We start from the raw sequence: 27,040 nt of genomic DNA, 5'->3' as shown, positions 1-27,040 counted from the left end.
TTGCAAACTGAGTTTATATGAGAAAAGTCGCAGAGTTACGAATTAATAGTGCCCGTTTTGAATCCATCTCTAAACAGTACCGCACTTCTAAGTACGAAGTAAAGTTTTCAATAATTTATTGACTAAATCATAATTATGTAATATTATAGTAATATTATAAGTATGATTTTTTTATAAAAAATCTGTTGTCGAAACTTTAAACACATTTTTCTCAAAACGATGTTTTCGAAATTTCGGGGAATCACTGACCCAAAACTATTCAACCGAATTGGCTAAAAATTTAACCCGTTATTCTAGACACACATATCTAGATCTCGGACCTTTAAAACATTTAATTTTCTAATAATAAACTATTTAATTTAAACAATTTATGAAGAAAATTAGAGTTTGAGAACTTCTTTCACAAGTGCGCCATTTTGTTTTTGTTTTTATAATTTTATATATATTTTAGGTTCGGGATCTAAAATAAAGTCTACAGAATAATAATCTCTTTGAATTTTTTATTTCAGATGACTTTGGAAGGTTGTGTGTTTCCCCGAACCAACTCATCTGTTTTTTAAGGACTCCACTTTGACGTCAAAGATTTTAAACAAATTAATATAAAATTAACTTTAAAAAGAATTTTGTTTTGTTTATATGTTTATAATAAAAACACCAATAAAAACATGTAAAAACTTTGAAACGATCGCATTTTATTTTCTTTTCAAAAAAGATTCATGAAAAAACGTCGAAATTTCGGTCGTCACACCGGACTATTACCTTAACCCTTTACTGTATATGGGCCTGTATATGTTATTGGAGTTTTAAATCAATTTTATTTCTAAATTATTTTGAAATTAAACATAAATTTGAAAAAAGTCGAGCCAAGAAGCAACAAGAGATTTGGTAACTCCTAAAACAACTAAGCTAAAATTCCCTAGCACTCAAAGCTCTGAAAAGTAAAAGGGTAGTTAGTCAAGGAGGAAAAGAGAGAAAAAACAGCAGGAAAAACAGAGGATAGAAAAGAGACATAGAGGTAGTCAGACCTGTTAACATTTTACAGATTCTTTGGCAAATCTGAAATCATCCTCTAGTATGAGAGAACGCATAGCAAAGGCAGGACACTTATAGAGAAAATGCTTAGTGTGATACGCCTTCTCTAAGCAAGGCATACAAATCAGGTGCGCAATGATTCCAATGGTGGTCATATGTTGACCCCAGGCGTTGTATCCTGTAATACCCACCATCAAACGAACGTTTTTTCCACCAAGTTTTACAAGTAGAAGAAAGTTCGACAGTTTTCTGTTCGGACTTGTCACAAAATACTTTGCAGTTCTGCAGCATTCTAGACCGGATCATCGCTCTTTAAGTAAATTGGATACATAATCGCTGATGCAATTCATGCTTTCTACAGATTCCGATTATTGGCTCTGGTTCCTGTGTGGTAACCGCTGATCCGTAGTTGGCCAATTCAACGGCAATTTCATGTCTTTGAACACTGCAGTGTCCTGGAACCCATATAAGTAAAAGCCTGTTCTGTCTTGCAACAGAATTAAGCTTCTTCTTACATTCTTGCGCATTCTCTGAGGTTCGCTTTGCAGTCTGCGGAGCCTTTAGTGCAGTCTGACTGTGACTGACCAAAGACTCCAGTCTGTTTCATATTTATGGCGTCTACACATTGCTTTTATTTCTTCCTGTTGTGTCTTAAGATCCAAGGCGAGTAAATCAAATATAGCATTTAGCGCATCGCCGGAGGTTGTACTCATGATGGGTGCCAACGCATAAACATACACTTCTTTGCAGTCTGTATAGTTCCCGAAGTGGGGACTTAACAATGGTCCGTCGCCACAAAACCAAGGAGGAAAAAGTGATGATTTTTTGTTAATTCCTATGTATATCCGAAGCGCGGCTTCGGTAGCCTAAAGTAAGTTCACTAGCCTGCCATCCCAGTGGGTGTGGGTTCGAATCCGATGTAAAGCAGGGTCCACGCACTTTTCCAAATTTGCCTACTCTCCCTGTTTCTAAAAAAACAAAAAAAAAAAGATCACTCCTCAAACCCAAAAACGTATCCTTTGATCTTAAATCCCGCTCAAAAGTCAGTGCATAATTTGCATTGTGGCTGCCAAAACAAGCAAAAACAAACAGTTGCACATTGCATCAGTGGCACCAGCAAGAGGAAGCGGGCAACCGTGGTAATAGCGCAGACACACCAAAATTTAGCGAAGTCCTCAACCATCTGTGCGATCCTTCTGGCAGAAAAATGTAAACCACAGATGGCGCTCCAAGCAGTAAGAAAGCGTTGTTCCTAAACAACGACAGTTGAACATTTCCACCACTTAGGACTGGTAGCAGTAGGTTAATCACCTGCCCTGTCAGAAATCAAATAGATTAACGAAACCAACGCAAGACAAGGTGAATTTTTGTTTTTCTCAAAAAATATTTATTTATTCCGCAATTTCTATTTTATCTCCTTCAATGTACCCCCTTTAGATATAATACACTTGCCCCAGCGTTTTTTCCAACCCACGCAGCAGTTCTGATATGCCCTTTTTGGTATGTTCTTGAACTCTCCCAGCAATTTGGTTTTGGTTCTCCTCAATCACCGTAAAACGCCGTCCGTTCATGGGTCTCTTCAATCTTCGGAACAGGAAAAAGTTACAGGGGGCTAAATCTGGTGAATACGGTGGCTGAGGCATGATAACGGCTTTGCTTGTTGAGGCCCTATGAACAAGGAAAAAAATATATATATTCATTGGACCACCACAGGTTTTACCAAAGTCTCTATGACAACGTTGAAAAATCCCTAATGCGCGATCCACCAGCAAAACCTTTGGCTCCCAAGTCAGTTTTTTATCCAAAATTACTCTACATAGGATAACAAATGTAACTTTCTCACAGAGACTGAGTGTTACACCTTTCAATGTTGAAAAACTATGTCCATCCGATTTCCGATTTCTTGTGAATAAAACTAAGGTAGGTTTGCTTGGATCGACGGAAAGACCTCATTTGTGCACCAGTCATCGATTTCATCCAGAATTCGCTGCATTTTCACACAAACCTTTTTTAGGAATTTATCCGATGCTAGCGCACAGACATGAAATCCGAGTTCATGCATATCGCAGCGCGTTCACGACGAAGCACCACAACAGCAGAGAAAGAAAGCCACCAATTTTACTTCTAAATGAAGTACTATAAAATAGTTCAAACTAGTGGAATCCATTAGATAAATATTTAGCAATAATAAAACGCAAACAAATACAGAATTTGATGACATTTCGAAATAACCACACTTTTGTGCAAGTGGGTGAAAAGGCAAATCTGATGTGCGAGTGATTCGTTTTCAAAAAACGATAACAGAGTAAAACGTAAGTGCTTTTTAACAAAATACAAATATTTTCATGGAGTCCATATCTGCTTTTTAATAATTAAATAAAGCTGCTTTCATCGCGAATCAATTTTCTCTCGAACGCTTTATGAATTAGTGCAGTAAAGCGGTAATTATACAGTTATTATATTCTTACTTTATTGGATTTTTTAAAGCTTCTAAGCAAATATGAGTTAAAGTACAGAAAGCGGAAAAATGGGAAATTTGGTTCATCTTAAACAAAAAAAAATTTGCAGTTATATTATCTAACACAGCCCAAACAAAGAGCACAAACATTAACCCTTCCTCTGCCTTTGCGACGCATGCTGGAGCGTGTCTAAAGCACACCCAAAAGAACTGGTATGGAGTTCTGGCTTGCAAGTCGCACAAGACAAAGTGAACGAGTGGAAAGGTACAAAAAGTGAATCTACGTGAACACAAACGCAGACGCGCACGCTCATATTTGCGGATCATTAATGTAGACATTAAATGTCACCGTGAAAGCACAACCACGAATGCTTGCAGGTACAACTAACTGTACTTACCAATATGTATATGTATGTGTGCATATGTAACTACCCTGCAAAAGCCAAACCAGTAGGGAAATATGCCAGTTGAGGTGCTGAGATTTAATAGAAGAAATCTTACGAGCTCCTAAGCAGTAGTAAAATGAGAAATTCGTATGCAAATTACTAGATTTTTTTAAATACGAAAATTTCAGACTGAACTACAGGGCTGCCAATATACGACGGACCCATCTGACAAGCCTGTATCTTTTGACAGAGACGTCAGATCGCTTAATGACATACCGCGTTCGAAGCGTCAGTTCAAGCAGATTTTTACCATTGAACAGTACACGCCACGCGAGCGCTCCCAAATTGTTGAAATTTACATTCAACAAAAGAAGTCAATTGTAAAAATTCAAACTATAAAAACTTAAATAATGTGAAAAGTGCGCCTTCTAAGAACACCATTAAACGTTTGTACGAAAGGTTTTCGACTGGTGATGCGACCAATGCGATCGGATGAGAATATTGCTCTTGTACGAGCCAGTGTTGAGGCGTCGCCAAGGACATCCCAAAATCGTCGTTCTCAGCAGTTGGGCATTGCTCGGACCACTTTACAACGAATTATCCGCATTGATTTGCATTTATTCCCGTATAAGATTCAATTGACGTAAAGATTGTTGCCTGCGAACAAGCCTCGTCGATTGGAATGGGCCCAAAGACTCATCAAAATCCATCTGGTCCGTGGGCAAACCTGTATGTACGCACCATAGAATCGGCCAATGTTATAGAGGTATGTACGAGGTATGCTCAAAAAAAAAGGTGAGTTTTCGTTTTTCTCAAAAAATATTTATTTATTCGTCAATTTCTATTTGATCTCCTTCAAAGTAGCCCCCTCAGATATAATACACTTCCCCCAGCGGTTTTTCCAACCCTTGCAGCAGTTCTGGTATGCACTTTTTGGGCTCTTTTAGCAATTTGGTTTTGGTTCTCCTCAATCGCCGCATCCACCGTCCACCCATGGGTATCTTCAATCTTGAGAACAGGAAAAAGTTACAGGGGACCAAATCTGCTAAATACGGTGGCTGAGGCATGATAACGGCTCACAAGCAAAGCTGAGTGGGCAGATGCATTGTCCTGATGCAAAAGCCATGAATGTTTTTCCACAATTCCGGGCATTTTTTCGTATTGCTTTACGCAAACCGCGCACAACTTCAAGGTAGTTGTCATTATTTACCGTACGAACTTGTGGTAAGAACTTCTGATAAACTACGCCATGGTACTCGAAGAAAACAGTCTGCAAAACCTTGATATTTGATCGAACTTGGCGCGCTTTGTTTGGGCTTGGCTCCTTTGGACTTTTCCATTGGGACGATCGGGCTATGGTTTCGATGTCATAACCATATGCGATATTCGCACCCATGATTCGTCACCAGTAATAACGCTTTTGAGAGAATCCGGAGCATCTTTGACGCCATTCAACAATTCCTGAGCGATGCTATTGCGACGTTGTTTTTGGTCAAAATTCAGCAACTTTGGAACGCACTTCGCAGCCACACGCTTCATGCCCAAAGTTTCCGAAAAAACTACATAGTATGAGCTAACCGATAGGCCGATATGGCGACATTCTCAGCAATTCCTCTAAATGTGATTCGTCGATTCTCCATAACAATTTTCTTTACTTTGTCAACATTTTTATCGGTTATTGATCTGCTGTGGCGTCCAGAGCCAGCGTCGGCATTCACATCTTCTCGACCTTCTGTGAAAAGCTTGTACCGCTTGTAAACATTTTTTGGACCCAGAGTACTCTCAGCTTAGCCACTGTCAACATTTCAAGTGTGTTTGAGCACTTAATTCCATTTTTACACAAAACTTGATGCAACATTTTTGACCCATTTTTTCGATAGCCGAAAATCGCCGAACACGCAAAACATGTTTTCTGAACCGCAACCTCCTGTCACCGTTGCTGCAGTTTCTGAACTACAAATCGAAAGCATTGAAGGTATCTTTTGCGTTTTGTGTTTGTACTTTTTGGATATTTAACTAATTCTTTGACAGTTAAAGCAAGTAAAATAAGAAGGAAGCTGTGATTGACACAACCATAAAATTTGCTAATGGAATGCTAATCGATGACAGCGAATAAATGAAATGGAACAAATTATTGTGATCAAAATATTTATTTATACAAATGATGCTTTCCATTTCAATTCAACCGGGCTATTCGGGTCATGTTCTTCGATTTCGATGTAACTGAAATATGTTGCTTTCTGGTCAAAATAATGAGACACGTATTTTTTTGTTCGCTCGAAAAAATTTTTTTTCAAGAGTTATCGGCAATTTTGTTTTTCGGCTCAAACTCGATTTTTTTTAATTATATAAGAAAAATTTTTTTTTAAATGCCCATAACTTAGTCAAAAATGAACCGATTTTAATAATTCTGGGTTCAAAATGATCGTAATTACTTACACGAGCGACTTCGTTCAGAAACAATTGCAAAAAAGTAGTTGCAAATTTTTTATTTTGCAAAGAACAAAAAGTGCGAAACAGGTTTTTTACTCAAAAATTCATTACTCAAAAACAACTCATTTTAGCTACTGGGCATTCAGCTTAATTGAAGTTTGAGATGTCCTCTTGATTTGAAAAAAGTTATAAAAAAAAAAATACACTTTTTGAAATATTGAATTTCGAAAAAATTTCAATTTTTTTTCTTTTTTGCTAAATAAAAAAATTTCAACTACTTTTTTGCAATTGTTTCTACATGAAGTCACTCGTGTAAGTAATTACGATCATTTTGAACCCAGAATTATTAAAATCGGTTCATTTTTGACTAAGTTATGGGCATTTAAAAAAAAGTTTTTTCTTATATAATTAAAAAAAATCGATTTTGAGCCGAAAAACAAAATTGCCGATAAAGCTTGAAAAAAAATTTTTTTGGGCAAAAAAAAAAAAATACGTGTCTCATTATTTTGACCAGAGAGCAACATATTTCAGTTACATCGAAATCGAAGAACATGACCCGAATAGCCCGGTTGAATTGAAATGGAAAGCATCAAATATAATATAATTTATTTGGATTTTTTTAAATTTAATACCAACTGGAAAAAACGTTACTTATTGTGATTTTTCCCCGTCAACAATTTAATCAGCTGTTCGTAGAACTTACAAAGTGTTACTGGTTTTGCGTTCATGCCCTTTTTTCTGGTATTTTCCTCTTTGAGAGAGAATTCTCGGAAATTAAGTTACTGGATAATTTTTACATGAACAAACCTATTCTGTTTACACTTTTAGTATGAAATATGAATATTTTAATATAAAAACGGATGTTTTGCTTTAAAATTTTGTAACTGGTCTAAAGCTGGTTATTTTAGAAACATAGTGGACTAGAATTGTTTCTTAACATATCTGAACTGTACCTTGCTGATGCACGGCCGAACAATTGACATTTGCGTGTTAAAAATACCATCTACAAACATGGATGAAATACAGATCTCAAACTGTAGTGCGATTCACTAACTTTTAACGATTCGACAATTGCTATTTTTGTCTATAGTATTTGCTTTAATGTTGTCTTCCAATGCGTTAATTGAAGCAGACTGAAGCAGGTCTGAATAGACATGAGCTTTAACATAGCCCCACAAAAAATAATCTAAAGGCGTTATATCGCACGATCTGGGTGCCAATTGACAGGTCCCGAACGTGAAATAAAATGTTCACCGAACTCGCCTCTCAACAAGTCCATTGTTACGCGTGCTGTGTGGCATGTGGCACCGTTTTGCTACAATCACATGTCATGCAAGTCAAGCTCTTGCATTTTGGGAAAAAAAAGTTGGATATTATTTCACTGTAGCGCTCACCATTCACAGTTACGTACGATTCACAGCATCTTTGAAGAAGTACGGTCCAATGATACCTCCAGTCCATAAACCGCACTGTGACCTTTTCTGGATACATTGGTAGCTTTTGCAATTCTTCTGGCTGATCTTCACTCGAAAATCGACAATTCTGCTTATTTACGTACCCACTGATCCAAAAATGAGCTTCGTTGCTGAACACAATTTTTCGACTTTAAACTTTTTTAACAGAACACGCATTTTTATAATAAAATTCAATGATTTGCAAGCGTTGTTCGTTTGTCAGACGATTCATGGTTAAATTATAGACCAAACTGAAGATGTTTGACAGTGAAACAAAGCACGAAACGTGCGTCAGCTGTTTAAAACAACTGTTTAAAAATATAATAACTAAAAAATCACCCGTTGTCATATATTTCCACAAAGGAAGTATCGTAAAATACTTCTTTATTCAAAAAATATTTACTTAATACAAACTTTTTGTACAGAAGTCGCGTCACAGCCGAACAACTCGTTCAAAAATTTCTTTTACCGCTTACCTCTCTACCTGTGTCATAGGAAACCTCAACCTTGCGCAAACCATGGAACGCACGATTGCATCTGTGTGTGCTTCGGCTAATGGACGACTAGGGAATATCCACCCATTGTTCACCTTCAGGTCGTTGATAACACCAAGTTGCAAAAAATCGCAGTGCAGCTAGAGCCTTATAATATAAAGGCAGAATTTAGAATTCAATTAGCTTGAAGAGTGCAAGATTTACGTATTTATCAGTCGAAATGGGTGTTATTCTCTAACTTCTAAGATGACTGTAAGCCTGAGGAATTAGGACCTCAGCAAAGTGTGGAGTTAAGCGGAATAATTATTGGAACTTCCCTGCAGTCAAGTGAAAAGATTTTCCACATCCCGGAGCAAACGTCGATCCACTGCTTGAGGGTTCACTACCTCCTCTCCACGCGATATATAGGCCAATACGAGTATTTGCAATACATGATCGCGTTATTTTAATTCAAACTACTAATTCTTTTTTTCTCTCACACCAAAATTGTTGTCGCTTAGTTTGCGATAATCCACAGGTTACCCAAACAGCTGCTTTTGTTTTATCGATTATCGTTACGAAATGGATTGCCGAATAGCAAAATCATTAAAATCGTGCTTAAGGAAAGATAGCAATGCGAGTATCGTTGAAATGAGTTACTGAATCGCATAGCTGGTTGAGCAGAAAAGTGAGCTGGCCGTACTAATCCCTGCAGGGCATGTTTGCATGGGACAACCGAGTGCGCGAGATGTGCGACAACATTAGACCAAATCAACATGAACTGAAAGCATTGCGACAATCACAGCCTGTTTTCATGCGCGGTAACACGCAACAACACCTACTCAATTTCATGCCAACACACAAACACATACGCATGCACTGCCTCGTACATCATTCAGATAGGTGTAAAATGAGTGAGGCTGCTTGAAGCGGAATGGGGAATGGATTGCTCGGAAGCAATTAACGAACCGCAATGTGTTTGTTGTGGTTAATGTACTCTACGTAAATTGAGCATCGCGAAAATGAATAAATGCGAGTAAAGTAAGCCCGAAGCACACATTAAAATTTTGTTTACACTGTGTGTTCATGTTGTGTGTGACAACATAAATGAATCGCGATAGATTTAATCATATACTTAGTCCTGCCATAAGTTCTGTTACAAGTTAAGTTCGTTTGGTGATATGAAATTGTAATAGTATTTTTTAATGAATTTAGTTTTATTTAACCCTGGAAATATAAAAAACAAATTAAAATTTTCATTCGAAATGGTCACCATTTGCTTTTACGCAAGCCTTCAAACGATTAGGCCATTCAGCTATGGCAGCACGCATGGTTTCCATGGATATTGAGGCTCCCAAATTTTCTGTGAGGTCTTCGACAGGCCATGTTCGGACCACAAACTGTAGTCCAATGGAATCAGATTTGGGCATCCAGATGGCCAATCTTCTGCGGCAATGAACCGAAGAATACTGTTTTTTAGCCCCTGCTGGATGGTTTCTGCTTTATGGGCTGTAGCGGAATCTTGCAGGAATGCAATGTTCTCCAATGAACATAGTACTACTCGTACTAAACTGCTTCATTACGCCTTCTAAGACATCCTCCTGGTACACTTTTGCCACGGTCTTAACACCTTTTTCGCAGAAATAAAAAGATGTAACGCCTTGACAAGACATTACCCACCAAACTATTTCGGAGGCTGGATGGTGGCCAATCTAAACCGTTGGAACAACATTTTTTGGGTTTTTAGAAGTTTTAACATATATTTTGTCGTTTTGCTTATCAAAAACTTCTTCGCCAGTGGACATTTTTTCGTCTGTGAAAAAAATAGTTTCATGGCCGTTAATCGCGTGCCACCGAAAAAACTGTTTGCATCTGTCGAGTCTAATTTTCTTCAAGCGCATTGTCAAAAGATGACCAGATGAGTGACGGAAGGGTTTCATGTGGAGATCATCTCTAATTAGTTGTGACATGGATCTGGTCGACACAGCCTGGGCATGACTTTCTGCTGTCTAAGGGAATTTCTGCGAGTTCTTTCTCGAACGGTTTTTATCGCTGCACTGGTTCGAACCGTGCGAGGACGACCACTTCTTTTTCAGACAGACAAGACAAACGCTTGGGAAAAACGATTGATTGATCGGTAAACAAATTAGCGAAATTTGTCACGAAGCTGAGAAGAATTTATGCGTAGACAAAGCATACGCACAAAAGCAAAAATAACGGAACTTTTTACTGCGAGTTTGTTCTCGCCGTAGGCATTGTAAAAATTGTCACAGAATTTATGGCAATATAAAGTACACTGCGTTAAAGGACTATAGCGCGAGTACTACTGGCAAGTTTTGAAAATTTAATTGTTTCTGGTTTGATTTTAATAAATCTTTTATTTTAATGTATGATACTTTTTTCATCTATAAGAACCATAACCAAAAATTCAAGTTTCAAACTTCGGGAAAATTAAAAAAATTAAATTAAACAAATTTTAAATTTAAAAAAAAATCTTTTGCCTACATTTTTTTTCCAAAACTTTTTTTTTCCCCAAAAATTTTTTTTTTCCACAATTTTTTTCCGCAAATTTTGTTTTTCCAAAATTTTTTTTTTCCAAATTTTTGTTTTCCATATATTTTGGTTAAAATTAAAAAAAATACTTTTTTTCCAACATTTTTTTTCCAAAATTTTTTTTTCCAAAACTTTTTTTTCAAAAATTTTTTTTCCAAAATTTTATTCTGCCAAAAACTAAAAAAATAAAATACTTTTTTTCAAAATTTTTTGTTTTTTGCAAAAATAGTATAATAAAAATGTTTTTTTGCAAAAATTAAAAAAAAAAATTGTTATAGGCAAAAAAAAGAAATTAATAATTTTTACCAAAATTGTATACATTTTAATCAGAAGTTTCAGAAAAATATCGAGTATGGATTTTCATAGCCAATTGAGCTTTGATATAATAAAGTGCAAATTTGAAGTTGCTCAAAATCGCTTCGCCTTTCGACAAATTGTATTTTATTCCCACTTAATGGGTTATCTCCATCATAAATAAAGTAAAATTATCCACATCTGTCACAAATGATGAATCCAAAAAAATAAGTGCAAGAAATGTTTCAATTTTAATTAAGTTTAAAAAAAAAATTCGAATCCTAACAACCTGTTTTTTGCGAGTTTGAGATTTTGGCAAAAAAAAAGAATAAAAATACAAAAAATGGAATATTGCCGATACTTTTGTATTGCCGCAGAAGTTTATGAGTCTGTAAACATACGAGTATATTTATTTGTTTACCTGGTGTGAAAGTTGTCAAAGCCTCTGCCGCAGTAAATCGGTTGAGATTCGTTTGTGGCCATTATGCTGCTGTCATTTAACTTTCCGTCTATCAAATAACCCCCGGCGTGTTGCTGAATGATTAAATTGGTTTTTGTGGCTTCTCTCAAATTTCCCCACCTGCAATTAATTCTGCGTACGACTGCAGCTGCGCGCTTTTTTATCCTTCACTTAGCACATCAAATTGTCCTGCTATTCTGCCTTCAAGGTTGCGTTTCAATGCTGCATTCTGGAAAGGATGGAAGCAGAAAAATGTGTGGTGAGTAATACAGAAAAAATTATGCGTGTGCTAACTACTATTTAATTTTATAATTACTATTTTCTTCAATAGCAGTTCTCTTAATTTATATTCTACTTAAAGTTGGAGACTATTTACGAATTATGTTAATGGACTGACTACTCAATTGCGCAAGAGAAAGTGAATTATGATACGATTTAACTTTTTTGTAACATCTTGCACACACGAACGGCTTTACATAGGAACGGAACTGGGGCGAATATAGAGAATGAAGTCACAGTTGGAGGGAAAAAATGCATTATTTTTTCGCTAGGTGGCTGTAGTTATCCATACCCCGTAAAGTATCGACCAAACAATTTAAAGTTTATGCTCGTTGACAAGGCAACATTTCACACTAACAAAACTCGTTTGCTGTTTTTTGGTTGTTCCATTCAATAACTCACAATAGTGAGTTACAGAGTGTTAATAATGGAAGTCAGCAAGCAGAAAATTCGGTACATTTTACAGTTTTTTCTTTGATAAAGGCGAAAATGCAAGCCAGGCCGCTAAAATTGCACAGTCCTGCGAGGGTGAGTTTCTAGAATGGCTGTACTTGTTTCTTGTAGTTTTTTATGCGCTGAAAACGAATCTGACCTTCAAAATGCTCCATCACGTCAGGATTTTTGGTAAATGAAGCCTAAAAGGTCAAAAAATGGCCATTTTTGATAATTTTTTTTGGGATAGAAATTTTTTTTTTTCAATTTTCGACGAAAAGGTTGCATAGTACAACTCTTTAGCTTTAAAACCCATTTTTTTAAATTATTGTACGATTTTTAAAAAAAAAGTTATGACATTTTGAAATTAACAGTTTCAGTTACGCCAATAGACGTTATACCCAACGTATACGTAACTGAAACTGTTAATTTCAAAATGTTTTTATATTTTCTTTTATCTTACAACGATTTGGTTACTGTTTGCCAAAGGGTAAGAATTCATTCGATAGTACTCTTTCCGCTCTGCTCAACTATCTTAATTGTATTTTTAAGTTACTTAATTTTTATTAGTTTTTAGGCTTAGAGATGGAATAAAAGGATAATAAGAATAAGAGGCAAAATTCAACATTTTCGACACCTGCTCTTCTCTGCATTTTAGAAGCAGCACGGCCCATTTGCGATGTGTATGGAGAAGATGTCATAAGCGAGTCTGCAGCACAGAAATGGCTTGCAAAGTTCAAAAATGACGACTTTGATGTCGATGACACGTTCCGCAGCGGAAGGTCTTCTGTATTCGAAATGCCAAACCAGTCCTGAATTGGCGGAAAAAATGAACTGGGATCATAAAACGATTCTCAATCACCTTCATTAAAGGAGCCTTGGAGCCTCCCGAACCCAACGAAAAAAACAAAGAAAGTCGTCTTCAAATTGCTTCTCAGGCTCTTGACCGCCATGGAGCAACACGCCGTCATAAACAGCGCTTTTTGTACCGAATTGTCACGGGAGATAAGACTGAGATGTAATCTATACATCAATATGAAGCAATGAAAGGAGTGAGTGGCTGCAGGAGATACGCCAAAGCCGAGAGTCAAGCCAGATCTTCATCCAAAGAAAGTCATGATATGTGTTTGGTAGGACTGGGAAATGCTCGAAAAGAATGCCACGGTCAACAATGAGCTCTACATTGACCAGCTACACCACGTGAATGAGGCTATTCGTCTAAAAAGAACTAATCGACATGTCAAACCATACTCCTTCACGACTGCACCAGGGCCCATGTTGGAAAAGTCGTCAAAGCCGAACTTCAAGAGCTCGAACGGGAGGTTCTTCAGCATCTGCCGTATTATCCGGACCTCGCACCGACCGGTTACCATCTTTTCCACTCACTGTCAGACCATATGAAAAGCGTTACTTTCGATAACAAAGAGGTCCTTAAAAACTGTATGAACAACTTCTTTCACACCAGACCAAGCGATTTTTGACGGAACGGCATCAACAAATTGGCCGAGAAGTAGGGAGAGGTTGTAAATAGGAACGGCGAAGATATAATTGATTAACCTATTGATATAATTTTTTTTTTTTTCAATAAAAGTCTTCGGTAAATCCGCTACGAACTTATCCCCCAATCTAATATAAAGCAAAGTGATTTGCCTACAATAAATGAATGAACGGATCAAGTATTTCAAAACCACTGAAAACTACTCAATAAATAATTCACTTAATTAGAGTAAGCAGTTGATAACAGGCAACATAAGTCTACCACCGGCATTAACAGAGCATTTCCTGGGCCGCTGTCCGGCTTTCACCAGACTCGGGTGGTCAGATGAATTAAGAACGGACGAGCAACATTCTCTTTCCTTTGGCAACAGCTAAAGTTCATAAAAGGTGTGGGAAGTTTGAAGAGCAGTAATGTAACAGCTATTCACAATTCCATTTGAATTCGAATTCATAAATTCATAAAACCCCACAAAATCCACGATGTTCCGCCAAACTTTAAAGTTGGTTGCTCAAGTCTTACATTGAAAGTCACCTTTTCTGCGTCGCACTTATTGCCGCCCATCTGAACTGAAATCGATTTACGTTTTTCTCGACCGACTGCAGTATTGTTTTTCAGCCTTCTCTTGGCATAATTTGTATACATTTTTACGGATTGCAGCTTAAGTTTTCAGCGCCGTTCAATCAAAAGTAGTCGCCTAATCTTATTTCGACTTCAAGCTTCCAGCCTGATAAAAATCTTTAATACCTGTGAAATGTTTTTTATTATGTGAAGCGCGCAGTATTGGCCTGATATTTACTTGCACTCATTCCCATTTACTGTATGCAGCCTAAAGCGAGTCCCCCAACATTAAGCCACATTTGAAAATATCATTTTCCAATCTACATATATTAGCTGATATTTTCTGAGCGTCACGTTGGAAGTGTTCATTATCTTGGCGGCATCGATTCCTGCTATTCGCATTTTGCTTATTCGTTGAGTTTGGTTTTGCATTGACGTCTTCTATGTTTGTATGTATTAAACTTTATTTTCGTGCTCATGAATGGCCAATGTAACATAAAAGTAATGCTTGATTATTGCAGGCGAAGTGCTGCCGCCAACTACCAACAACCAACTTTATTACACCCGCGCGCACTTGTCCACAAGGGTATTATAATCAAATATACAACCGTTACTATGCTAATGGCATAAAGAAGTCGAGATAGATATGAACATATACCTGTACATATCTGCTCACAATGGCAGCACTGCGACATTTTGCAAAGTTTTGACTATTTATATATTATTTAAAATTTTCAGAAAATAAAATTACCGTTTTTTCCGAAATTTTCAGAAATTTGCATTTTGTGACACATTTTTATTTTCTTATTTGTAATTGTTGTATATTTGAAATGCACACAGTACTCTGTCATTTTCTTATTGTCTGAAGTATCAGACTGACACTACCCTAGTAGCACTGAAGTGCTCTTTTGATACCATGATAAGACCTAAAATGGGCAGATATCTAAAGCCTACCAGAGCTGTTGATGTAATGGAAATATTGATAAGCTATAGGTTGGCGCGATGCTCTAGGCTATCGAGGAAAGGAGCACCCAGTGGCCTTAATTGCCTAGCTGTCTAACCCGGATATTGCATTAGAAAGTGCTCAACAGTCTCCTCTGATAGGTCCCCACAATTTCTGCACTGAGGATTATAGGTGAACCCAGCTTTTGTGTGTCTGCGGCGATCGTCAAATGACCGGCAAACACAGCTACGAGTCTGGAAATTCAATGGCGTGGAGTTCTCCGAGTCAATTGTACTGGAACCAAAGGAGTTTCACAATAGCACATAAAGAAATGGAGCTCCGTCTTTTTTGGCCTTTCTTCATAAATAAGTTGAGGGATTCCCCTTCAACAACAGTCAGAGGGATGCCGATGACCAGGTAGGAGTTCCCTGTGACAAATTCAGTTTCCTTCCTGACAAACTCCCTCTATGTTTCTATGTCCATGAACCCAGATTAGAGAAATGCTACCTGCGCATCCATGAGACTTCGATTCCTCCTTATAGGACTTGTTTAGTTTGAATCTGCACCAAGGCGTCGTTAGAACGTTGATCGCGACTTCACTATCGAAACAAACGTTCCCTAAGCATTTTGCATTCCTGCAGGATCGCAAACACGACTGCCTGGAAAACACTAGCAGCATTCGGCAGTTTTAAAGAAATAGATAAATTGGCTAATAAAGAGAAAACTCCTGCTCCGACTCCCGAATTCATCTTTAAACCGCCAGTGAAGACAGAGGTACCAGATTTTCTCCTCACTCCATTGCTGCCTACTTGGTAAGATTGCCCTGGGCAGGACCCTCAAGCTCCAATTTGCGGATTGAGAGATCTGTCCGAAGTTTAGAGAAAAATGGTGTTAACTGCCCAAAAATGCTACCATGTCTCTTGAGAGCTTGCCTCTAGAGGGCAACCTCCTTTAACCTGATTGCGGGTCGATGGAAATAATGTAGAAATCGATTGGAAGTAAGTAAGTAGCAAAATGGTATTCAGTGCAGCTTTGGGACAAGTTCCACATGCTCCAGTGATGCCAATACATGCAGTCCTTTGCACCTTCCTCAGTTTATAGATATTATAGCCCTTCCGAAGAGCTTTCCACTAAACTAGACATTCATACTAAAAAGTTGGCACAACCTCTACGTTGTACATCCAAATACGACCTGTGGCTTGAGTCCGCATTCTTTTCCGAACATGCATTTGCAGGAGTAGAAAGCTGTACTGTCCTTCTTTACCCGATTTTCAATGTGTAGCTGCCAATGGAGTTTGGAGTCAAGTGTCACTCTAAGATACCTAGCTTCCGAAGAAAGCGGAAGAAAGTGGTTGTTTGTTTGGGAAGCCTAAAGTGTGAAAGTTTATATTTTGTTGCTATTTGCAAGTAGCACCAGCTCCGTTTTGTTAGAGTTGACTATGAGACCGTAACTGGCAGCCCAGCGACTGAGTACAGTCTTTACCTTACCTTTCCAAGATCTCAGTCATGACTGAGGGAAACGGTCCTCATACCATTAGGACCACGTCATGGACCAGCCTCCTCTTTGAAGAAATATGGGCCGATGATTCCTCCAGCCATAGGACGAATCCGCCCCAAACGGTTGTTTTCAATGGATGTAATGACGGTTCTTGAAAGGCTTCGGATTGTTCTTCAACCCAAATACAACAATTTTGCCTATTGACGTAGCCTCTAAGCCAAAAATGGGCCTCATCGTTGAACACTATAAGTTTGTCTCAGCGTGCGATGAACACTTTTCACCGTGCGTCGTTTTTCATACGATTTGAAAACGTTGTTGAGGCGTAAGTGGAAAGTATTGACATTTCATCATTGTAAATTCCTGGAGTTCTGTGTGGAATTTGTTCCGTTAGTTCTGTTCGGGTCTGTTTTGCGCCAATTTCTTAACTTCATTCCAGTTAAGCTGCATGGAGCGCGCGGGTTTCTGACTCGAGCAGTCGTCTCCAGGTATTCGCTGCTCTTCCACATCGGCGGCTTCCTTGGGGGTTCTAGTCGACGACGGCCCTTATTAAGTCACCATTACATCTGCGTAGAACATGGCGAATACAGCCCCATTTTCTTTAGTATTGGCTTCTGGGAAAGAAGAAAGTATTTGGTCAGAGTATTATGAGAATTTTTCGAAGCCATCTGTTTATAGAAACTTGTAATGAGCTCGAGTCAGCTGACGTTGCATTCCACCTTTCACAGCCATAAAGTAAGATTGGAGTTAAAAATTACAGTTTCTGTACGCCATGATATGTGTGACGCATTCCAAATTTCTTGCAGAGAGCCAAATACCGCCATAGCTTTCTTTATTCGGCTTTTGTTATCAACGCTCGAACCGCCAGAGACCCATTTCACGCTGCCTAAATAGCAAAAATATTGCACATCTTCGAGATCGACACCATCAATTGAAAAATTTTGCATATTTCCTGTACTTCAGGCCGACTTTCTCAGATGCTTCTCGCACGGCTTGAATTTTCGCTGTCATGCCAAAATTGTTGTGGGACAATCAAAATCCGTTAGGCGGATTTTTTGCCAACTAAAAAGTTTGCAGTCAAAAACGCCGGTTTGCGTTGATTTTTGGCATTTTTTTTGCTGCTCATCCTGTGCATTTTCTCCATATAAAAAAATTTCCAGCATTCGTTATATGGAAGAAAATGGCACAATATAAGAAATTTGGTGTATTTGGTATATTATATTTAGCTTGATTTCTTTAGGCTCTGCTGTGTGAATAAAAACATACTTAAGTTTGTGTATGCGCGTGCACAATAAACCAAAAAACGTTCCTTTATTTTCTTTTGCTTTGTAATATACAATACTTTTTTTTTCTGTTTTTTTTTTGTTTTCTGTTTGGTTTGCAAGCTTCAGCGAACTATGCGATTCGCACGAAAATTTATTGCGACTCATTGAGTTTCAAAGAAAACGGTGATTATCACGAAGAAAAGTCTACCGAACTTTTTCACTGGAATTAGCCTTCTCAAATGCGATCTTATTAGCATATTGTGTGGTATTAGAAAGCCGAATGGCAGTGGCTGTTGCGTGTCATTAAATAAATGATCATTATGCTGCCTCAGCATAAATAAATACTCATACATATCTACGTATAAGTATATGTATATTCGGTTGGGGAATAAGTTCATAGCGTTTTTACCGAAGCTTTTTATTTGAACAAAAAAAAAAAATAATTATATCAATAAGTTAATCAATCATATATTCACCGTAGCTGTTTACGACCTCTTTCCACCTCTCGACCAATTTGTTGATGCCGTTCCGTCAAAAAGTGCCCAGTCTGGTGTCAAAGTTAATGAGCCAGTTTTTAAAGAGCTCTTTGTTATCGAAGGTAACACGCTTCATATGGTTTGACAAGAATCGGAAAAGCGGAAAAGATGGTAATCGGTCGGTGCAAGGTCCGGAGAATAAGGCGGATGCTGAAGGTTACCTGCCATTCGAGCTCTTGGAGTGCAGCTTTGACGACTTGTGCAACATGGGGCCTGGCGTTGTCGTGAAGGAGTCGGGTTTGACCACGTCGATCTGTTCTTTTTAGACGAATAGCCTCATTCACGTGGTGTTGCTGGTCAATGTAGAGCTCCTTGTTGACCGTGGCATTCTTTTCGAGCATTTCCCAGTGCGCCATGTCCTCTCAGTCCCACCAAACACATATCTGCTTTGGATGAATTGGATGAATGTCGGGTTTGACTCTCGGCTTTGGCGTATCTCCTGGAAGCAGCCACTTCTTTCTTTTCTTCATTTGGATGAATAGGCACCAGGTGTCATCTCTCGTGACGATTCGGAACAAAAAGCGGTGTTTATGACCGCGTGTTGCTCGATGGCGGACGAGATGCTGAGAAGTTGAGAACCAATTTGAAGTCGCCTTTTTTTGTTTTTTCTTCGTTAAGCTCGGGAGGCACCCAGGCTCTCAATTTACAATTTTTCGGTAAATTACATTCAATGAAGATAATTAGGAATCGTTTTATGATGGCAGTTCTTTATTTCCGCTAATTCACAACTGAATGGGCGACCACTCTTTCAAAAGTGATTTGTGACATTCTTCATCGAATTCAGAAGACCTTCCCCTGCAGAACGTGTCATCGACGTTAATGTTGCCATTTTTTAACTTTGCAAACCAGTTGCGTGCTGCAGACTCGTTTATGACACCTTCTCCATATATTATACATCGCAAGTGTCCCAGGCTGCTTCGACAGATTTTTAACCTAAAAGGAAAGCAAAGAATAGTAGGTGTCGAGTGATGTTGATTTTTGCCTCCTGGGTATTCCATTTCTAAGCCTCAGGTAGGTGATAGGTAGGTAAGATGGCAAGAGTACCCCAGGTACGCTACAAGTAGCACTTACGTGCCGTTTTTATACCATAAAGTGGACCACTACCTGTGAAAGGATTAAGGGAGGAGATAAAACCGTCTACAGCCATCTAGTGCTGTTGATGTAGCGGAGGAGAGAAAAGGGATCTAGGCTGGAGAATTTCATCAAGTCATCCCCAAAGGGGGCGCTGAGGAATCTCAAGCGCCTAGCCGGCAAAGCCGGACATTTGCAGAGAAAGTGTTCAACAGTCTCTTTCTCTGCAGGATCCCCACAGCTTCTGCAATGGTGGTTGTACGGAATTCCAAGCTTCTCCGCATGAGTGCCGATCAACATTTTTTCTAAGCCTCAAAACTAATAAAAAATTAAATAACTCAAAAATACAAAAACATGGTTTTATAGAGCAGAAAGAGTTTTATCGACAGAATTTTTACCCTTTGCCAAGCAGCAACCAAATCGTTGTAATATAAATGAAAATAGAAAAACGTTATGAACGTATTCCAACTTGTAGCGTGCATCTTGATAAGCCTAGGGACCTGCAGTTTTATGTCGCCGTCAAACGGCAGTTGGTTTTATGAGAAGATTTTTTATTTTCATGGTAGAAATACACTCCAAGGTTTTTCATTACCCGCTGAGCGGTGAGCGCAATTAGAAAACAGAATTAGAAAAATTTATTTTCCATAATTTTGATGTTTCATGCCTATTGTGGACTTCGAGCCCACTCCTCTATGGTAGCCTCGGCACGAATTATTAAATTCTTGTGTCCTTTAAATGGCATGCAAAATCATTGATTCACTATTCGTGCGTTTCTGTGTGCATTCAAAAGTGCGAGTATGCGTTGAACCTTCAAGTGAAAACATTTTTACACTTCATTAAATACGAAATATATTGGAAAAATCATGAATAACTTACAACTACATAAACACATTGATGTAATCTAAGACCACAAGCACACACCAATGACAAATTATTCCCAACAATGGATGGCAGCCACAGGAATGCAACAACAACTACAAAAGCCAACCACTTAATAACCAGGACACCGCACGCAACTGCTAAATTGGTCGGAATGAAGAAGCTAAAGTAATTAAACTCGAACTTGAACTTGAACTTGAACTTAATTTTCTGTCTGATTGCTCTACTATTTAGCTTGAATACTGCGCTGTTTATTCACTTGGCTGTTTTGTCTTTTAGTGTTCTTGCTTTTTGCCTGTCCATATATTTATTTATCTATTTATTGATAATCGAGGAACACACAGATACATAAAGACTACTGGGTGCTATTGTAAATAACTACAGAAATATTTCATTTAATAATAACTTACAGTTATATTTGCTTAAAGAAAAGCCAGTCAAACAAGAATTTTGGGACAAATTAAATACTTTCACTTAGAGCTGTGAATGGGGGAGTTAGAAGAACAAGTAGTTTTTACTCATTCGAGAAAAAAATATCTTGATTCTGAAGGTGTTGTCTTAGCACTTCAGACTCTCAATAAAGCTCATCAGGTGGCGGCTGTGAAGGCTGATATATCAAAGAATTTTGAGTCAAAATGTCTAAATCTGAGGTCCTCGCGAGCAGGACGACTAAGAAGAAGGTGTTACAATGTTCCCACCTAATCCATAGACCTTCCATACAGCAAACGCAAAAACGCCTTGAAGGAATGCCGAGTCTCACAGTTTGCATTTTTTTTTAGTCAGGAGGTGTAAATCAAAGTGTCTGACACATAATCAAAGGTGCCGTCACACCAATGGTATGTGGAGCATGCACCCACCAACACTATAACATTCCTCTTCCTCGACTAATTTCCACCCTGGAACGGCGCTAGCATTTCTTCAAGGTGGAGCCGCGTTTATGTCTATTGACACAACAGGTTCCTGCGTCCAGGTTCCGCTCCTGTGGGCGTATGTAGATTTTACGGTAGTATTCACTCCTGCCAGTGTCTTCGAAAGCGGTTGTGGGGGTAGTGAAACATCGGAGAATATGACATATTCCGATACTCCCAAACTATTGTCTTGTTTTCAGACCGGTACTGTTGTGAGTGTTTGGCTCAAGCGCCTGTGTCTGTCATCGGTTTGTCTAACACAGTTTATCTGCACTGTCCACCTGCTAGCAAAGGTACCAACAACTTTGTAGTTAACGAATAGGCTTTATATTTATAAAGTTGTTTTCTATTTTTTTTCCTTCCTTTTTTCCTAAGAACTGTCGAATTATGACTTAGCTGGATTAAGAACATTGCATAAGAAATTATATAGCTGGTTTAGCTACTTAATTAATTTAATATCTTAATATCTATCTTTCTGCTTTTACTGTAGTAGCAACTGCAGCTGTCGTTTCTGGGCTTTCCTTTCCCAGTCAATGCGGTTGAGCCTCGTCACGACTGTAGCCGCGAACATTTCTGCGGCGTCCTATTTAGTGATGGTCGAGCACATATCCTACTCACAGTATGCATATATACCTATATACCTATATTCTATATATACTATATTGTAGTCTTGAGAGGATTTACCGATGGTCCGCAATCTACGACCCCACCAATAAATACCTTTAGATATCCTCTAACAATAAGTGCCACGTCATCCGCATAAATAATCATCCCAGAGAAATGAAAATGAAAAAGGAAGGTGAAGGCGAAGGCAGACGCAATCTCACTCTGCGCCGACTGTTCTGTCGCTAAGCGTTTCCGACCCTGGGTTTTCTAGAGACTTATTGATTCCCTGCGGAAGGAGTTTATTAGAAAATCGAGGAAGGTGCCCATTACGAGGTTTTTCTGATATAGGGACTACTTTATATTAACAATCGTATGCAGGGCAGATTTTACTGATCTATCTTTTCAGGCAGCCCCACTGTTTGAGGGTCTGGAGGACGTCTCAAAAGCGGAGCTCCCAGCTTTACTTAGATTCGCCAAAAGCGCTGACATCCTACATGATGTCTACTTTAGGTATTCATAGAGTTCGGTCTCCATCTGGTATCGCTAGGGACCAAAAGATCTATGCGTGGCTTATTGCCAACCAGGCTAACCTAACCTAACCTTTCAGGCAGCATAAGTTCTCTTGATCTAAATTCAAAGGACGATGTTCGAAAGGGGTTCAAAGCTTTGCATCAGAAGGAAGATGTAAGAATGTATTAGAATTTTGCATGTACTTTAAAGCGTTATTTACTTCACTCCGCGGTTCAACTACCTAAGCAACTCCAGCTAAATCTTCTAGTACCTTGTGTACTCCTTTAAGTGGACTTACGAGAGGTTTCGCTGCCTTAATACTGGCTTATGATTTTGTATCAGAAAGTTTATGAAGGGAACCCAACACATTTTGTTTTTTAGGATTATACAACTTCGGCTGCCGTAGCCGAATTCAATTCAGAGAGAGCATAGCTTCGAATCTCGGTGAAAGAAAAAAATGAAGAAAAAGTTTTTTCTAATAGCGGTCACCCCTCGGCAGGCAATGGCAAACCTCCAAGTGTATTTCTGCCATGAAAAAGCTTCCCATAAAATTAAGAAAAAATATCTGCCGTTCGAAGTTGGCTTGAAACTGTACAACTCCGATTGCGAAGTGATTGCGGCTGTGCATTGATGAATCCGCGGTGAAGTTAATAAGGAGCTGCATATCTAACATATCGAACTTAGGGTGAAAAGTTTGATTCCGAGCTTTCTTGCTTTTCGAGCGTCCTTGTAAATTAACAGAAAGGGAAAAGCGCAATGTTATAGGGTTTGTGAAGAAAAGTGCAAAGATAACAGAAGTGAAAGCAGAAAAAAGAAAAAAAATTCAAAATTATATTAACACTTCAACTGCTAGAAGAGTCTTAAGAAAAGCCGGTTAGCATGAAAAAGCCACTTAATTCTTTAACGAATAGGTAAAAGCACATTGTTTTCGCAAATAAGCATTTCCACAAGCGTCCAAAATTTAGGAAACAGCTATTTTTTCGGATGAAAGCTAGTTTTGCATTTTTGATTTCAAAGGAAGAAAAATTGTGTGAAGGAAAGTGAAAAGGAGAATTGCAGTTTATTAAATCAACAAACGATAAGTTTGCTTATGTGGATATTTTAAGACGAAAATCAAAGCAAGATATTCAGATGCTGGGTTTTTCAGATGCATATTGCTTTCAACAAGACACCAACTAAAGGCACACAGCGCATATAGTTAAGTTATGAATGCTCTATATTATCTTCAAGCTCTTACCAGCACCTCCACAATCACCAGATTTAAACCGTCTTGAACACTTTTGCGTGCTTTTGCAAAGAAATGTAGCGAAACACTAAATTGCAGGTAAAGAGATTTCGAAAGATGTTGAGTGCTAGAAGATTAGTGACGTAGATTTGGTAGTCAAATTGGTTAACCTTATCCCCAATAGACTTAGGGAAATGTTGAATAATGTTTTGGATATCAAATAAGCTACTAAAACCGTGCATTATTGATAAACGAGCGTAGACTTTTAGAGCATCTGCGAAACAAATGAAATCTATTGTTAATTTGTTAAATAATTTGATCTAAAAAGTTCAAGCTCAAAGTCATATGTGAAGTTAAAAAAAATATATATATTTCAGACACTTTTGACGTGATAACGTCTTATAAGTCGATTTAGCCGGCTGCACGCACGAAAAAATGTGTCGTTACCTTACTCATTTGTCGTTACCTTGAATGAACAGCAAGCGAAAGCGCGGAACGAACGACAAAGCAAACGAACGGCAACGTATGTGTATGCGTATATGTACATATATAAATTCACGTATTTGTATTTGCATATGCCTTCTTATTGATTATTATTAATTTGATTTACTTGAAGAATTTAAAATAAAACCAAGTTTGTTAATAATACCTGTTGTTTTAATGTTATTATTATTAATTTTTTTATTATATATGAAGGAAAAAATGTATGGTAATATTTACCATATATTTATAAGATATGTTGTATACTGATATATGTATGTATATAAACATGCATATACATATTCAATTTCGCGCAATTTTCAAAAAGAATAAATCTATATGTAAAGATGCATACAAGTCATATGGACATATAATATCAAATATACGAATCTATTCCGTATGCAAGCAAATGTAAGCTAGTGTGCTTGAACTGCAAGCGAGAGCGCGGAACGAACGACAAAGAGCACAATCGGCCCCCGCGTTCGGCAACGTTCGACATCTGGCTCTGTCCTACTTGAGTGAGCATATATATGTGTGTATACGCGCATTTGTATATAAATTCATATACTTGTATTTGCATATGCCTTCTCCTGTGTGCATGGTAATGAAACATTTCTCTGTTAAGAATAAGACGATGATAGAAAAAGTAGGAAATGAAAGGGAGTGTTTCGAGTGTAATGTGTCTTGAAAAAGGCAAATCGATGATGGTGCCTCTTAGTGTTGTTGACTTATTAACGTCTGATGCACAATCGAAATTGAAGATATCTTTCATGAATTTGATAAATGTTTCGTCATTTTTCACGTTTGTGTAAATGTAACTTGACCTATTCCATTGCAATTCCATTTACCTCCTCCTCTATATCTATACAAAATATCTATCAAACAAATCAAATTAAAATTTTGTTTTGAAAATTGCAACCATTCCATCAATATTTTCTTATGACGTTGTCACGTTAAACTATCGTCAGTAAACCGACTTTACAGACAACCTCTTTTTTCATTTAACTTTGTCTACTACTACCCTCAAATACTCGCAGACTTATGACACTGCGCGTATATTTATTCTTAATCTCTAAGTAGGCAGGCGAAGTTGTTGACGTACCAGACTGACACTCGCCAAGCACTGAGACCTACAACAGGCAGATATCTGCAGCCAAGCAGAGCTTCTGATGTAAGGAAGAAAGTTGATCGGATGTAGGTTGGCGCGCTGCCCCAGGTTATCGAAAAAATGTGCACGCAGTAAACCTAATCGTCCGACTGGCAAAGCCGAACATTTACAGAGAAAGTACTCAATAGTCTCCTTCTCTGAAAGGTGCTCACAGCTTCTGCAACGGGGCTTAAATGGTAAACCTAGCTTTTCCGCGTGTGTGCCGATCGTCCAATGACCGGTGAGCACAGCTACGAGTTTAGAATTAGAATGGCATGTAAGCCCCAATATTAGCTGCGTCCTACGTCTATTGTACTAGGTCACCCCAGTACAATAGACGTAGGACGTAGATAGTACTGGAGCCATAGGCTTTTTCGAAATACCATACGAGAAAATGGAGCTTCGTCTTTTCTGCGCTTTCCTCAAAAGCCAGTTGTGCAATTCCTGTTAAACAACAGCCAGGGGGATGCCGATGACCGGGTAAGAGTTCTCTGAGATCACTTCAGTTGACCCCTTCCTGGCCAATTCATCAGCTACTTCATTTCTCCCTATGTTCCTATGTTCTGGAACTCAATTAATAGAAATGTTACCTACACACCCAAGAGATCTGGGCTTCTGCTTACAAGGGTTGACCAATTTGCATCTACAGCATGGCGTCATCAGGGCCTTAATTGCAGCTTAATATCTCCCTCGTTCCCACGTTCCGTAAGTATTTTGCATGAACGCAGGATCGCAAAGACTTGAAAAATACTAGCAGTATTCGGCAGTTTCGATTCAAATTAAATTAGCTGGTTCAATCAAATAAAAAACTTGACTAATAACGATAAAACTTCTGCTTCGACTTCCGATTCCATCTTTGAGCAGTCACTGAAGACAGAGGTAATAGACTCGGTACAGATTTTCTCCTCCTTCCCATCCTGCCCACTTGGAAAGATTACCCTGACACGACTCTCAAACTCCAGTTTGCGGATTGTGAGATCCGTGAGAAGTTAAAAAAAAAATACGGTGCTAAATGCTTAAATATGCTACCATATTCCTTAGGAGACAGCCCTCAGATGCCACCTTCCTTTAACTTGATTACATTTTGAGCAGCGATGGAAATAACGTGAAATAACCCACCTACTTACCTATTTAACCCCTACTTACCCCTACATTACCTTTACTTTCTATTTAATAATCTATGGTTGGATAGTTCTCTTCTTCTTAATTGGCGCGATAGCCGCTTACGCGATTTTGGTCGAATTTAACACAGCGCGTCGATCGTTTCTTTCTCGTGCTAATCGGCGCCAGTTTGACACAGCAAGTGAAGACAAGTCCTTCTCCACCTGATCTTTCCAACGTAGGGGAAACTTTCCTCTTACTCTGCTACCGTCAGTTGGTACCGCATCGAATACTTTCAGAACCGGAGTGTTTCATTCTATGCGGACGACATGACCCAGCCAACGAAGCCGCTGGATCTCTATTCACTGCGCCATGTATATGCCATCGTAAAGCTCATACAGCTCAGTGTTCCATCGCCTGCGTTACTCGCCATCGCCAACTTGAAAGGGTCTAAAAATCTTGCGCAGAATCTTTCTCTCAAACACTCCAAGTGACGCCCCACCAAACATTGTAAAATGTGCTTCTGGTGGTAGGTTTGACTAAGTAAATAAATAATATTACAAA

At 38.4% G+C, this 27,040-nt stretch overlaps 1 protein-coding gene across 1 annotated transcript in view; it reads right to left on the bottom strand.

Annotated features, from left to right (window-relative positions):
• LOC129242759 (G-protein coupled receptor dmsr-1-like) overlaps positions 1–11,762 on the bottom strand; it is a 48,116-nt gene extending 36,354 nt beyond the window's left edge. The window contains exon 1 of the mRNA XM_054879581.1: positions 11,505–11,762. Coding sequence (XP_054735556.1) covers positions 11,505–11,566 — 62 coding nt within the window. The 5' untranslated portion in view covers positions 11,567–11,762. The remainder of the gene's footprint in view (positions 1–11,504) is intronic.
• Positions 11,763–27,040: the final 15,278 nt, after the last annotated feature.

This window comes from Anastrepha obliqua, chromosome 3 (genome assembly GCF_027943255.1).
Source record: "Anastrepha obliqua isolate idAnaObli1 chromosome 3, idAnaObli1_1.0, whole genome shotgun sequence".
Lineage (NCBI taxonomy): Eukaryota > Metazoa > Arthropoda > Insecta > Diptera > Tephritidae > Anastrepha > Anastrepha obliqua.
Note: the sequence above shows the minus strand (reverse complement) of the source record. Positions and strands in the feature narration are given on the sequence as shown.